Source organism: Triticum aestivum, chromosome 3D (assembly GCF_018294505.1).
Source record: "Triticum aestivum cultivar Chinese Spring chromosome 3D, IWGSC CS RefSeq v2.1, whole genome shotgun sequence".
Taxonomy (NCBI): domain Eukaryota; kingdom Viridiplantae; phylum Streptophyta; class Magnoliopsida; order Poales; family Poaceae; genus Triticum; species Triticum aestivum.
The window spans coordinates 359,143,812-359,159,229 of NC_057802.1; the positions used below are offsets into that span (position 1 = coordinate 359,143,812).

The 15,418-nt window shown below is 45.0% G+C and overlaps 2 protein-coding genes across 2 annotated transcripts; both read right to left on the reverse strand.

Moving 5' to 3' along the window:
• Window positions 1–1,066: 1,066 nt before the first annotated feature.
• On the reverse strand, window positions 1,067–2,632 carry LOC123074659 (bidirectional sugar transporter SWEET2b). The gene is made up of 5 exons (XM_044497442.1): window positions 2,403–2,632; window positions 2,086–2,305; window positions 1,812–1,970; window positions 1,553–1,672; window positions 1,067–1,452 (listed from the first exon to the last, which is right to left on the reverse strand). The coding sequence occupies exons 1-5, from the start codon at window positions 2,489–2,491 to the stop codon at window positions 1,345–1,347; spliced, it is 696 nt and encodes a 231-aa protein (XP_044353377.1). The 5' UTR covers window positions 2,492–2,632; the 3' UTR covers window positions 1,067–1,344.
• A 1,145-nt stretch (window positions 2,633–3,777) lies between these two features.
• Window positions 3,778–7,095, reverse strand: LOC123078882 (serine-aspartate repeat-containing protein I). The gene is made up of 4 exons (XM_044501529.1): window positions 6,787–7,095; window positions 6,019–6,503; window positions 5,827–5,934; window positions 3,778–4,203 (listed from the first exon to the last, which is right to left on the reverse strand). The coding sequence occupies exons 1-3, from the start codon at window positions 6,962–6,964 to the stop codon at window positions 5,833–5,835; spliced, it is 765 nt and encodes a 254-aa protein (XP_044357464.1). The 5' UTR covers window positions 6,965–7,095; the 3' UTR covers window positions 3,778–4,203; window positions 5,827–5,832.
• Window positions 7,096–15,418: the final 8,323 nt, after the last annotated feature.

The following is a 15,418-nucleotide window of genomic DNA, read 5'->3' on the forward strand; positions in this document are numbered from 1 at the left end:
GTGAACTGTTTTTTTTCCAAATTTGTGAAAATTTTCGAGAATTGATGAACTTTTTCCGAATTTGTGAACTCTTTTTGAAAATTGATGAACATTTTTCAAAGTCGATGAACATTTCTTCGAATTTATGAACTTTTTTTAGAATCTATGAACCTTTTTCCAAAATCAATGAACTCTTTTTAAATTTGTGAACCTTTTTGAAAATCGATGAACTTTTTTTCAACATCAATGAACACTTTCTCAAAATCGGTGAACTATTTTGAGTGCATGAACTTTTTCTAATACGTGATTTTCTTAGGTGAACTTTCAAATTTCGTTCACATCTTTTTCAAAAAAGTTCACGTTTTTCTTGAACCTCTCCAAGCATCATTGCTAACGTACCAAATTCTCATTTCGCAAAACAAACAAAAAACATACCAAATTCTCCAAGCATCAGCAGTCGAACTCGAGCTGGCTCGTCAATTTCACAGATCAGCTGGATGAACCAATCTGGTCCTGTTGACTTGATTGAAGGTACATCAGGGAGTGTCCATTCAAACTTTTGGCGGTGCCCGACTTGACCATAGCGCCTTCCAGCCCTCGCGACGGCCATCGGGGCAGCGACTCGACGTAGTCATTTGCCCATTGTGTAGATCATCCAAAGCCAAACGATAAGCACTTCTCACACTAAAAACTCCGTTTTTACGGAGCCCAAGCTATGAATCCTCGCCAAGATGATGAGAGGGGCAAATTTTCTGGATCTCACAAATGTTCACTGGAAGAAAAAATTGCTATAGTTTTGTGTTGTCCCAAAATTGGCATTAAAATTGCAAGACAACAAAATAAAATAACATCAATATGTATATGTTAGGTTGTGTTTTTAGGTTTGTAATTTTACGTCATAGAAACTAAAAGAATGTGCTTGTATATGTTCTTACGTATTTTTTTACTCATTGTTTTTGAGATAGCTCACCACTCATACCGAGTGGTCGTTTTTCTTCACTCCCTATGTATTATACAATACAAATGACATAAAAGTATGGTGTGGTGGTATAAAATATACAAATATTTGAAGCGAACTTTTGCAATATATTTTAAGTTAAAATGTCCAGAATTGAAATATTTGTGTGGAGAAACATTTCATAACAAAGGGGGAGTCAAACAAAATATCCCCCCTCTGCATTCTTTGGGAAAAGAATGATATACTTGAGCAACATATAAACAGAGGCGTAGGCCAGCAAATCTGTACAAACTGATTCAGCATCAACTAGGGAAAACAGGGCCCGGGCATACAATTCTCTCCCACAGAACCCCACACCCAACCTTTCTAGCCAAGCTAAAACTGAGAATTGATCACTTGAGCTTTGATCAGGCAAGCAACGGCGCAGACGTATCCTTGCATCTCCATTTGCGGCTGTAGTAAGCGTAGAGCGTCAACTGCGTTGCTCCCAGGACAACTCCAAGCCCGTTGGGCAGCTGAAAATTCAGACGGCGAGAAGTCCAATTGTCAGCACATGCATTCCCACAGATACATCGATTCAAGCAAATTGAATTTGAAATCGGATAGGGCGCTTACGTAGATGAAGAGATCACGCAGCAGCACTCCGTATGCCGCGAAAGAGGCGCTCATCAGCAGCGTAGAGAGCGAGAGGTAGAAGGGCATGAACTCCACGCACTCCGTCCTGATCACCACTCCCTGAAGAAGAAACGATGGAGACATGTGTGAGAACAGTTCCATGATACGCCGTTGCGCGCCGATGGCGTACGTACTCCAAAAAGGATGATCTAGGTAGGAGAAATTTTGATGAGGAGCCCAGGTTGAGCGGACGGCGTACCATGACGGCCAGCGGGGAAGCAAACATGCAGATGAGCGACGCCATGCTCACGGCGCCGACGAACTGCTGCCGAGTCGGCTGGTCGAAGAAGGCGATGCTCGCGTGCGCGACGAGGGCGAACGCGCAGACCAGGAGAACCAGGAGCCCTACCATCCTCAGCTGTGGAGGAAATGGATAACAGAGTTCAGTACAGGAATAGTATTGCAGTTGTTGTTCCCCGTTGGAGTGTTTCTGAGATGAAAGTGAAACGGGTTCAGGCCGGGAAGGAAATTACCCTGGTCTTTCTGCTGTCGGCGTAGATGAAGAAGAGAGAAATGTAGGCGAGCTGGAACGCGGCGCCGGTGCCGTTGACGGTGGCGACGAGCAGCCGGCCATCGGAGACCCAGGGGAGGCCATACCAGAGGCAGATGAAGCAGTTGAGCAGGGAGAGCAGGTAGGGGAGCCCGTCGAACTGCTCCGTGGACTTGGCCTTCAGGATCCTCTTGAAGGTCGGCCTGAAAAGGCAACAACACAATCCGTCGTCAGAAACCTCTCTCCACCATGATCAAAACAAGGGGGCGAGGCAAACAGCATGCATGTATATATGCTTACACTGGGGACAGGAAGAGAGCGAAGGCGAAGAGGTTGCCGGCAAAGCCAGCGGCGAAGCAGGAGATCTCGTACAGGGAGAGGGAGTCCATGAATGAAAGATTGAAGAAGCCTCCTTGTACCTTAGCTTTTCCACGTCTGCCTCCTCAGCAATGTAACCCCGTGGCTTTTGTAGCGGGCGGCACGGCACGAGCCAAAACCCCACAGCCACAAGTTGGATTGTATGGTTGAATCATCGGCAACCTAGCCCTGGGAACCGGCCTCTTCATTTATTTATTTTTCGCGCCTATGGAACGGTAGGCGACTGCGAGCATGCGTCTCCACTCATCAGTTAACCAGCAACTTGTCTTGCCTCTGCTGATACCGGGGCTCCCTTTCACTGTCGTGTATCGCATGGACGTGGTCCGCAGCGGCATGAACGTGTTTTTTTGTCAACTAGCTCATTACTGGCGCACTGGCAAGATCATTACTAGCTTTTACGAAAAAATAAAATTTACTACCAGCTATCTACAGACTATCGTTTTCTGCGGTCGGATCTGAAGAATCTTTCCTGGTGTCCAGGTAGGGTTTTTTTTTTAGGTAATGGCGTCCAGGTAGTTGATAGGTTGGATAGCGGATCATCGCCATGAACACAAATCGGCCAAGTCACTCTTTGAACTTGTGGCCGAAAAGGTTGGATGGCCACCGCTTGCTTGGCCGTCATTTGACCCATCGGTCTCCGGCCCTAGGCAGCCATGAGATTGGACGGCCGACAGCACCTCTGAGAAGCGGAGCGGATGACAAAAGGCGCGTTTGAGGCTGACACGCCTCGCCATGTCACTGCTTAGAATGACCAGATGGAATTCAGCAAGGAGAAATGCAGCGGTTTGGCAATTCTATGCTCAAAACTTGTGAAGATGAGTCATCAGTTGAGCCAAATATAAGTGGCTAAGACACGCCATCTTTCAGACACTGCTTCGCAAAATCGGGGTAAACCTTGCCACACTAATATTTTTCTTCTTTTTTGGTCTTCACACTAATCTTCAATTCAAAGATCTAATAGAAAGTTGACCTCAACAAAATCACCACGCTAGTTTGCCAGAATAAGCAACATTGCATTCCAGGTGAGCCTTTTTCCTTAAAGTTGGGAAAGCAAGCAATGGAGCTCAACTATTGGAACAAAAAGAAAAGGCAAGCAAGGTATATAAGTCGACAAGGCAGAGCCAGCATCTTTACACACTTCTTAGTTCATAAACAATATTTGGGCCAAATATATGCACGTCTGTCAGACTGCAAGTTCACGAGTAATTAAGTGCAATCATCTGATGGAAGATGAACAGAAACGAGTGTAACCCATATCAGGATCTTTATTTTTGTTTCTGTATTGAACATTCTGATATGATGTGAGGAACTATTTAAGACCACGATAAATAACATCTCAAATTGTAACAGGGCCATTAAAAGGGACGTAACAGACGATACCTCCCGACATATAAGTATAGAAAATAAAGACCAAAATTTTCACTGTTGACCCACTTTTTAACTCATATGCTACAAGGACAGCAGAACCTAGAACATGCTAGACAAGGGGTAATACTCAGAATACTGCACCCAGGATTTTAACCACAACCAATACAATGTAACTTTGCACAGCAAGACACGGAAAATACGGGTGGAGAGAAACATCAGCTCGATGTCATTCAAAATCCTTCAACTCCATCATCTGTGTGAGCACTCAACGAGCCTAGTTACAGATACCCATCAGCTTTGCACAACTTTGCATCTTCTGCCTTCTTGCTTTCCAAGTTCCTTCCAATTCATGTACCTGAGCATAACAAGGGGATTTCTTCAAGGATGCTAACGAAATGTAACTTAGCATGAATGAAGAACAAGCACAAGAAACCGAAGGATCACTATAATCTTTTACCAAGGTACTATTATCTAAGTCTTGACAGATTTTTGAGTTTATTATCCACATTTTCGTGCATATCAAACAACAGTAAATATAGAGAATGCATCAGGGATAGATTGCAGATGAATTCTCAAGATGAAATCAGCCAACGATCCTAGTTAACTGAGTGGTATGTTACTACTTATCAGCTCCAGAGCTATCTGTTCTTAAAATGAATAAGAGTACAGAAAATATCGCAGAAAAGGTGCCTCCTAGATTTCCACATGTAGCAGGGAGCAGGTTCTTTAAAATAGTACAAAGAAGGTCTCCTAGTACTTCTCATATAAGCTCAGAGGCAAACACACATAAAACAAAACACATGAAATTTGGGAAATTCTTTTGATGTATACAACATGACTATTCCCCACTAATATAAAAAATGTAGGGTGCAATTTTGTGTACATGTATATTGCAATTTGCAATGAAGTTAAATGAGTAGTGTGTTCTCGGTTCATACGTAATAGTGTCCAAATGCTACAGCTATATAGCACATGTCAAGCTCATCAAACTTCTAAGATATTCTCTGCCAAATAAATGACTACTAGGTCTAGGACATAAGGAACATCATATGATTTGACATGGGACCCGGCCTCTTATAAATGCAGCACAATCAAATTTATTCAGGTACCATATCACGACACTCCCAACACATGGCTCGTTGATATCTTACAAATAACTCAGTGCTAAGCATTTGATTTAAGAAATCAGTTCTTTGTATAAAGCTCATTACATGTATGAGACTGAGATCTAGCATGATATGATGCCTCCATACATACTGGAAAGCTTAATATGCCCAAAATGGTGCTTCTATTGTATAGATAACTCTTGGCAACAAAAGGGCGGCACTAAGATTGAAGAAATACTTGCATGATACAGAGCAACTGTACTAATAAACCCAGCAGTCATAAACAAATTGAAAGATTAAGGGCCACATAAAAAAATGATCTTAGACAGCTTGTTCAAAGTTTTCTTGCTGGTATCATTTTCTCGTAACCCCTTAAAATATGTTCCCAGCTGCAGACATGTATTATTACCATGCTCTCAATGATGGTCTCAGCCATTGTGAATACATTTAATCACAAGTGCTGCTACATTTAATCCTAGAAAAACAATTCCAGACATGCTTGTATTAAATATGATACATGTCAATACTGGGAGCATACCAATTTATCAAGAAGGGTAGTGGAAAGTGAGCAGACCGCACTAGAAGGTCAAAGCCTTTGATTTGAAGTTAGTATTTACTGAACGGCTGTTCTCCGGCCATTTACCTAACAAATGATTCAAGTTTCCCAGTTGCATCCAATTGTTTTAGTACAGATTTCAGATGTTTAAGTTAGGCATAGGGAATAGAAATCTGCATCTCATGTTCAAAGGTGCAGCACACAAGATTTTGTTCACTCACAATTTGCACAGAATTCACACAAAACAATTGATCGAATGGCACTCTCACTGAACAGGGCATTATAAAACACAATCATAAGCACAGAACCAACTCACCTCCATCTATCTCTCTGAACCACCAAAGACTTCCAAAATCCCACAGCAATTCCACCATTTTGCCCGATGCCCCGAAGCAGCCACCGCCACTGCCGGTCCGCGTACCACCTGCAACAAAAGCAACCCACCTAAGAGAAATCACAGCTTCAAAATATGGAGAATGGAGGGTAAACAGGCAGAAACGTTATGTACCTCTGTAGTCTGCGCAGCAGCTGGCTCACGAGACCGTGACACCTCACCCTTTGCCTCCGGTTCCTGCACCACAGCAGCGGTGTCCGCATCCCTGACCACAACCTCATCGGCCTTCGTCTCCGGTTGATGCGCAGGATGCACCTTGGCCGTGTCCCGGATCACCGCCTCCTCGCTCTTCACCTCTGGTTCCAGCACCTCGGGTGCTTCGGACACCACGATGTCCTGCACCTCCGGTTCCTGCACCACGGCATGCGCCTCCGCCCTCACATCCACCTTACCCTCTTGTTCCCGGTCAGCAGCTTCAGGCGGTAAAGCATCAACCATGACCTCCTCCCCGGCCTCGCCCGTGGCGCCCTCATCAGCGACCTCGACGGCGCGCTCCACCGGCACCTCCGACGTGGCGCCCTTCTTCTCCTCCTCGGCCGCCTCCGCCCTCGGCGTCACCATCTCCTCGGAGCTCTCCATCGAATCCTCGCTCGCATCCACTGCGCCCACCACCGAACACAAGCACACGGCATCAGAAACACACACACGCATCCATCATATTATAGGGCACGAAAGGAAGCGAGGCGAAAAGGCGAACAGCTCGTAAAGCGGGCGGTGGGAAGGTGGGGTGGCCGGCGCCAGCGGAGGGCGTACGAATGCCACCCTCGCCGCAAGCGCAAAAGGCGATTCCTGCCGCCCCGCTGGTGCCGAAAGCGGCGTGGCGCAGATCTGCCCCCGGCTTAAAGAGGGGGGAAGGGGAGGAGGGGTAGATGCCATGCGTACCGGGAGGAATGTTAAGTTTGATTGGTAGGTGGTTTCCATCGCTGGCGGCGTTGCCGTGGCTCGAGTTATTGCTTCCGTTGTTGTTGGTGGTGGTGGTGGCGCCGCCGTTGGACCCGGCAGGCTGGCCCCCCTGCTGCTTCTTCTTGAGCTTCGCACGCTTTTTGGCGCCCTTCGGCATGGCGGAATTCGAGGGTGCGGCGCCGGCGGGGCAGCGGGCGATGGAACGGGAGGGGAGGAGAGAGGAGGGAGGGGAGGAAGAGGAAGGGGAAGGAGATTTGTTTTGTTGTGGAGGGAGGGGATCAGTTTTTGTTAGGTTTACGCAGATGGAACAAATTTGAACGGAATTATATCTATTTTATCCGTGGGGAAAATGTATCGTTTGTTTCTCAAGTTACATGTGCAAAATATTTTTGTCCAAAAATCTGTTTAATTTTTTTAACAGACGCAGACGATACATAGGCACATACACTCACCTCTATGAACACCCGCACACGCATTCTACCCCTATAAGCACCTAAGAGACTGAACCGGCACATCATTTTGAGATTGACGAAGTCGCCACAGACGTCTTCATAGTTGACGGGCACATCACGAAGAGGACTGAAATAAATACAGAAAAATGAGAGCATCAGTGCCAAGTCTAAAACTTGAACATACACCACTATCGTCCTAACCATCCAACAACAGATTGGTTCGTCAAAAATCTGTTTAGTTGCTCAGCGGGTTATATTGTCATGTTAGAAAGAGGATTCCTCGGTTAGTGAATTTTCAAGTATATTGTAGGGATCAGTTAAAAAAGAATGTTTGTAAAGATTGCAATCTTATGTATTTAGGGTTATCTTATGTTTGTTTTTTCAACATGATATGTTTGATCCAGTTCAAAAATATGTATTATTTGCACTGTATTCTCCATTGGTTGTGTCAAACAAGTTAGAAAGTTTTCTATGATTTTGCAGTGGTGTAAGCAAATATGGTTTGGTTAAAATCCTTAAAGAGATACTACCACCTCCGTCCTTATTTAGTAATTCCTCGTATTTTGGGTTATGCTTTGATCATGGTTTTAATTATTAATATATAAATTATACATGCAAAAAATTATATCATTGGAAATTGTTTTCAAATATAATTTTTTCTAACATGTATTAATATTTTACTTGTCAAATATATGTTCAAACTTTGACCCAAAGTACGATGGGACTAATAAACCCAGACGAAGGTAGTACCTCCATAACTAAATATAAGGCGTTTTTGTAGTTTAATTTGAAATATAAAAATATATTTAATACAGAGGTAGTAGTATGTAGTATTGGTGTCAGTCTATGAGTTTTATGTCAAAATATAGAGAGCTCTAATTTTATGAATGTTGTCATGCATTACCCTTGGGTTCATAAATAAATGACTTTTAAGCCGGAATCTTAAATGTAGAACTTATGTTGTCATGCATTACCCTTGGGTTCATAAATAAATGACTTTTAAGCCGGAATCTTAAATGTAGAACTTATGTTAGTATGTCAAAATCTATGGTTGCATGGTTAGGAGGACAATGGTATCTCACCCTACCAGAGTTTAAGTTGTAGACTTGACAGTGGTGCTCGCAATTTTCTGGATTTGTTTCAGCCTTTTCGGCGTTATACGTTCAGTGGGGTATACGTTCCTGACGATTACAAAGGCGTCTATGATGACTCCGTCAATCTTATCATGATGTGCCGGCTCGATCTCTTGAAGGTGCACGTAGGGGGAGTGTGTGTGCGTGCGTGCGTGCGTCATAGGGGTGAGTGTGTGCGTGTATGTATGAGTGTCTACGTCTGGACTGTGTTAAAAAAACCTTAGGTAAATAAACATATTTATAATCCAAACTTTTTTTGAGGGTATATTTCTAATCAAACTAATTAGTTACTACTATAACATTTTCACGCCGCAGCTCAAATACTAGCATGCTCTGTTTCGCGGAGAAACACGTGGCAACTCAGGGTTTCCCGTTGAACCTCGCCTCACCTCTATTTAGGAATGTTGTCTCTCGTCCATTTACCACAACGTGCTCAGCTGGCTGCATGCGAATTTCCCTGATCTAAAAACGGCTGCTTTCTCCCATGGCAATTCAACTCCAGGCTGGTGCGTTAGAAACTGACAATTCAACTCCAGGCTGGTACTCCATGGTAGTAGAGCCATTTGTCACCACCCACTCTCTTTTTTTCGACACCATTGTCACACCCTTGTAACTCGAGACTTGCGACAAGGCAACAGGGTTGTTGCGCGCAGAAAATCTCGTGGGCACCTTTTTCCGGTGACAGATGCAGGCTTGTTTCAAAGAGAGCCACACGATCCGGACCGCTCCTGGACACCAAACTGAGCTCGTGCCAGCGGCTCCCTTTGCGGACGTTGGTTTCGCCGTGGCCCACACCGTTTGAGCGCGAGGGGCGCCGGACTGACGTGCCACCCATGGACGAACGGGATCCAGAGACTGAGCCATCGGCTCACAGTGGCACGAGGGCGTCGTCTTGGCAGGATCGGCCGTCTACTCGAAGGTTAACTGGAGTCCCCGCTGCATTGATTTCCACGCCCGTTCCGTTCAAATCGCAACTCAGTTTTTTTTATTTCCTGTCTATGAAACGCGGTCACACGGGGACGGTCTCTGGTCTCTGAGATTTAAATCTGCCCGTCTTCCTTAGAGAGAGACAAAACTGGCCAACTTGTCCGATAAAAAATGTTCTACTCCTAGTTATTAAAATCTGGCGCTGCTTAACTAGCATGTTATCGCGATCTGAGTGCAAGATTCTTTTTTTGATTTGTTTTGGACCTGATTCCGTTTTGTACCAGTTCAAGATCTAGAGGGCCGTATATGATTTAGTATTCAAACAAGGTGCCGCACAAATCCGTTCCCACGGTGTCCCGACGCGACGCATGTGGGAGGTCAGTGCAAAACACAAGCACTTCGGACTAACATGCACTCACCTGGAGCACATAATTATTTATATGGAGAGAAAAAAAGGGGTAAAGATGCCCCTGGAAAAGGATAGGTGAGCGCTGGTTAGCGTGTAGTTCCTGCTCAGCCGTCCGTATGGTTCCAGGTTGCACGTATCATCATAACCTGGATCAGACCGGGCCTACATTAAACGAGCGTGAGAACGACGTAAAAGGATTCCGTTGCTATTCTTCTAAAAACATAGAGAACCAACAGCGACACAATGTAGAGAAAACTATTATATGCATTTCAATGGCGCGATTAAGTGTGCTTTCTCACAAGTCACGCCACAATTGACAATTTGCTTTCCCGCACAAAAACAATACAGCGTTTAGGTACAGCCAATATATATATTGTCGCACGTTTTGAGATATGATAATTGAAACAAAGCAAGAGAATGCAAGTTTGCTTTTCCTCACTAGATATCGAGAGAACGCAAATATGTTCTTCAGTTCCTACCGTTGGTTCCTTGCGCGGTGTTTTCCTTCTCCGGAGTTGTGTTCTAACCTTAAGCTAGATGGATGTAATTGTGAATGTGTCCTTGAAGGACTAAACCTCACAGTTTATATAGACACTATAGGGATATCTAGGGTTATACATGGTCCGTTGCCAATCTAGGAATGCGCATGGCGCCGGGCCAATGCAAGTCTTGGAGTGTACGTCAAGTCTTCGGCGAAGTCCATCCTGATCACGCCAAAGTGCAAGGCCTCCGGAATCCTTCCTTGAGAGAACGGTGGGTCGTAAGCTCGGCCCATGGACTATGGACCAATTAGGTTGGTACCCCCTAGTAGGACACCGCCAGTAGCCCCTGAACTGGTCTTCGATGCCGAGAACGACAAACTACCTCACACACATGACTTCGGCTTTGTAGTCTTCGGCTTGACATGCGAATTCCTCCCTTTATCATCTTGAGTTCGGCCTTGGCCCCACCATGCCCTGTTGCTTCCTTAAAATAATCTTCCCTCGACAGCCGAGCCATCTGGGGAACAGGTCGCTTTATGGGCGGATGTCGAAGCATCACTTTCTTTCTTATATTTAACAGGTATCCAATCAAAGTTACGGTAAAGCGCATCTCCACTTCCCCTTGTTGGACTCAGCACAGAAAATCACCCCCACAATCTAGTTTTGAGAGCTTCAGAAATGGCGAACGACGCATGCTCCTCCAAGCGTCCCCACGACCCCCTCAAGGGTGACTGGAAAGCTGCTCCATTACCCGCCTTCAGCTGGATCGGCTTGCCACCCAAGGTTATTTGCCGGATCCAGAGTTAGCCTCCACCCGTCTAGGCTTAATCTCCGTAGACGGACAGGTGCATGTCGACCGCCATCCCATCCCCCATGGGGATGAGCGAGTATGTTTTGTTCCCTTTCTCCTCCGTGGCCTGGGATTTCCTATCCACACCCCTTTCTTTGGGGCCTGCTTGAATTTTACGGGATCCAACTCCATGATACGTTCATTTTGCATCATGTTTTCTTACTGTTATTTACAATGTTTTTATCCATAATAATGCTTTTTGGAGTAATTCTAATGCATTTTCTCTCATAATTTGCAAGGTACACACCAAGAGGAATAATTCCGGCAGCTGGAAATCTGGACCTAAAAAAGCTACGTCAGGCCACCTATTCTGCACAACTCCAAATGAGCTGAAACTTCACAGAGATTTTTTATGGATTATTTAAGAAATATTGGAGCCAATAATCACCAAAGGGGGGCCACCAGGTGGGCACAACCCACCTGGGCGCGCCAGGCCCCCCAGGCGCGCCCTGGTGGGTTGTGGCCTCCTCGGCCCACCTCCGGTGCCCATCTTCTGCTATATAAGTCATTTTGACCTAGAAAAAAAGGAGGAGAGGACTTTCGGGATGGAGCGCCGCCGTCTCGATGCGAAACTTGGGCATGAGCACTTTTGCCCTTCGGCAGAGCGATTCTGCTGGGGGAACTTCCCTCCCGGAGGGGGAAATCATCGTCATCATCATCACCAACAACTCTCCCATCTTGGGGAGGGCAATCTCCATCAACATCTTCACCAGCACCATCTCATCTCAAACCCTAGTTCATCTCTTGTATTCAATCTTGTTACCGGAACTATAGATTGTTGCTAGGGGGTGACTAGTAGTGTTGATTACATCTTGTAGTTGATTACTATATGGTTTATTTGGTGGAAGATTATATGTTCAGATCCATTATGCATATTAATACTCCTCTGATCATGAGCATGTTGATTATTTGTGAGTAGTTACTTTTGTTCTTGAGGTCATGGGAGAAATCATGTTGCAAGTAATCATGTGAACTTGATATGTGTTCGATATTTTGATAGTATGTATGTTGTGATTCCCTTAGTTGTGTCATGTGAACGTCGACTACATGACACTTCACCATATTTCGGGCCTAAGGGAATGCATTGAGGAGTAGCAATTAGATGGTGGGTTGCGAGAGTGACAGAAACTTAAACCCAAGTTTATGTGCTATTCCATAGGGGACCGATTGGATCCCAGAGTTTAATGCTATGGTTAGAATTTATTCTTAATACTTTTCTCGTAGTTGCGGACGCTTGCGGGAGGGTTAATCATAAGTAGGAGGTTTGTTCAAGTAAGAACAACACCTAAGCACCGGTCCACCCACATATCAAATTATCAAAGTAGCGAACACAAATCGAACTAACATGATGAAAGTGACTAGATGAAATTCCCGTGTACCCTCAAGAACGCTTTGCTTATTATAAGAGACCGTTTTGGCATGTCCTTTGCCTCAAAAGGATTGGGCTACCTTGCTGCATACTTATTTCTACTATCGTTACTTGCTCGTTACAAATTATCTTGCTATCAAACTACTCGCTACTTACAATTTCAGCACTTGCAGACATTACCTTACTGGAAACTACTTGTCATTTCCTTCTGCTCCTCGTTGGGTTCGACACTCTTACTTATCGAAAAGAGCTACAATTGATCCCCTATAATTGTGGGTCATCACTCCACCACCTGACTCCCAATTCGATTTTGCACATCGCGGGATTCGTCGCCCTTTGCGAAATGTACCTCGCATGCTCAGCCTACTTCGGGCCATGGAGGAAGTATTTTGGCATGATGCCTTGTTCCCGGGGAGGGAGACTCCATGAAGTAGGAGCGGCCGAGGTCTGCCGAATAGCTCAGACTGGCTACCCCACCGGCACCCCTCGAGAGGATGCCGACACGTGGGCGTCCAAGTGGTTCTATACGACCGATGTCCCGCTGCATGACCCAGTTCGGCCCGGGCTCCCGGCCTTCTCCTCGGATCCTTCGAAGAAGCGTTTTAATTGGAGGCTACGGGGCACCACTCAAAAGGCTGACTCTGACATGGCTTGCCTCGCCGCCCAGGTGAGGTGCTTGACAAACAACGGCCTCACCATCATAGACGTGATGGCGACGACCATTGACCGAAAAAATGTTGGAAATACGCCCTAGAGGCAATAATGAATTGGTTATTATCATATTTCCTTATTCATGATAAAGGTTTTTTATTCATGCTAGAATTGTATTGACCGGAAACTTAAATACATGTGTGAATACATAAACAAATACTAAGTCCCTAGTAAGCCTCTACTAGACTAGCTCATTGATCAAATGATGGTTAAGGTTTCCTAACCATAGACATGTGTTGTAACTTGATAACGGGATCACATCATTAGGAGAATGATGTGATGGACAAGACCCATCCGTTAGCATAGCATATGATCGTTCACTTTTTTCTATCGCTTTCTTAATATCAAATACATATTCCTTCGACCATGAGATCATGCAACTCCCAAATACCGTAGGAATACCTTCTGTGCTATCGAACGTCACTTCGTAACTGGGTGATCATAAAGGTGCTCTATAGGTATCTCCAAAGGTATTTGTTGAGTTGGCGTGAATCGAGATAGGGATTTGTCACTCCGTATGACGGAGAGGTATCTCTGGGCCCTCTCGGTAATACAGCATCACAAGAAGCTTGCAAGCAAAGTGACTAAGGAGTTAGTTACAAGATGATGTATTACGGAGCGAGTAAAGAGACTTGCCGGTAACGAGATTGAACTAGGTATGGAGATACCAATGATCGAATCTCAGGTAAGTAACATACCGACGGACAAAGGGAACTACGTATGTTGTCATAAAGGTTCGACTGATAAAGATCTTCGTAGGATATGTAGGAACCAATATGGGCATCCAGGTCCTGCTATTGGTTATTGACTGGAGAAGCCTCTCTGTCATGTCTACATCATTCTCGAACCCGTAGGGTCCGCACGCTTAACGTTCGTTGACGATATAGTATTATATGAGTTATGTATGTTGGTGACTGAATGTTGTTCGGAGTCCTAGATGAGATCACGAACATGACGAGGAGCTCTGGAATGGTCCGGAGGTAAAGATTGATATATAGGATGATATGGTTGGGCCGGAGCGCCGCCGTCTCGAGGTGGAACTTGGGCAGGAGCACTTTTGCCCTCCGACGGAGCGATTCTGCCGGGGGAACTTCCCTCCCGAAGGGGGAAATCATCGTCATCATCATCACCAACAACTCTCCCATCTTGGGGAGGGCAATCTCCATCAACATCTTCACCAGCACCATCTCATCTCAAACCCTAGTTCATCTCTTGTATTCAATCTTGTTACCAGAACTATAGATTGTTGCTAGGGGGTGACTAGTAGTGTTGATTACATCTTGTAGTTGATTACTATATGGTTTATTTGGTGGAAGATTATATGTTCAGATCCATTATGCATATTAATACTCCTCTGATCATGAGCATGTTGATTATTTGTGAGTAGTTACTTTTGTTCTTGAGGTCACAGGAGAAATCATGTTGCAAGTAATCATGTGAACTTGATATGTGTGCGATATTTTGATAGTATGTATGTTGTGATTCCCTTAGTGGTGTCATGTGAACGTCGACTACATGACACTTCACTATATTTTGGGCCTAAGGGAATGCATTGTGGAGTACCAATTAGATGGTGGGTTGCGAGAGTGACAAAAACTTAAACCCCGGTGTGGTCCTCTAGTTGAGCCTCCTCTAATTGGTCCTAGTTGACTAATTAGAGCTAGCCCTAGCTACCTCTAATCCTCATAATTAGAAGCCCAGTGTGGTTCTAATCTCCTCCTCTCTAAATCCGTTGTGCTTGATGAAGCCCTACGAAAATAGTTTCACCACCACCATCACCACGCCGTCGTGCTGCCGGAACTCATCTACTACTTCGCCCCTCTTGCTGGATCAAGAAGGCGAGGACGTCATTGAGCTGAATGTGTGCTGAACGCGGAGGTGCCGTACGTTTGGTACTTGATGGGGACGGATCGTGAAGGTGTACGACTACATCAACCGCGTTGATAAACGCTTCCGCTTAGCGATCTAAAAGGGTATGTAGATGCTCTTCCCCTCTCGTAGCTATGCATCTCCATGGATAGATTTTGCGTGTGCGTAGATTTTTTTTGTTTTCCATGCAACGTTTCCCAACAAAAAATCCATCCCCTATGGCATTGCTAACATCCGTTGTGTATGTACAACGGAACCGACGACGCCACCTGATAATTCGGAAAGGCTTCAAGGACCAAGAATGTAAGTGCATCTAGTGCCCCTTAGTGATTGTGGTGTATTGAAGACTTATAGGTTAAGGGACTGATGCGTTTGTGAGTGTACACTGGTCTATAAGTCTATGAGGAGT

Excerpts from the sequence above, each read along its gene's own strand:
- LOC123074659 (XM_044497442.1), bottom strand. The coding sequence starts at position 2,491 with ATGGACTCCCTCTCCCTGTACGAGATCTCCTGCTTCGCCGCTGGCTTT. Across the intron at positions 2,306-2,402 it reads GCTCTCTTCCTGTCCCCAGT|GCCGACCTTCAAGAGGATCC; the intron begins GTAAGCATATAT and ends TTGCCTTTTCAG. Across the intron at positions 1,971-2,085 it reads CCGACAGCAGAAAGACCAGG|CTGAGGATGGTAGGGCTCCT; the intron begins GTAATTTCCTTC and ends TTTCCTCCACAG.
- LOC123078882 (XM_044501529.1), bottom strand. The coding sequence starts at position 6,964 with ATGCCGAAGGGCGCCAAAAAGCGTGCGAAGCTCAAGAAGAAGCAGCAG. Across the intron at positions 6,504-6,786 it reads CAAACTTAACATTCCTCCCG|TGGATGCGAGCGAGGATTCG; the intron begins GTACGCATGGCA and ends TGGTGGGCGCAG. Across the intron at positions 5,935-6,018 it reads CTGCTGCGCAGACTACAGAG|GTGGTACGCGGACCGGCAGT; the intron begins GTACATAACGTT and ends CTTTTGTTGCAG.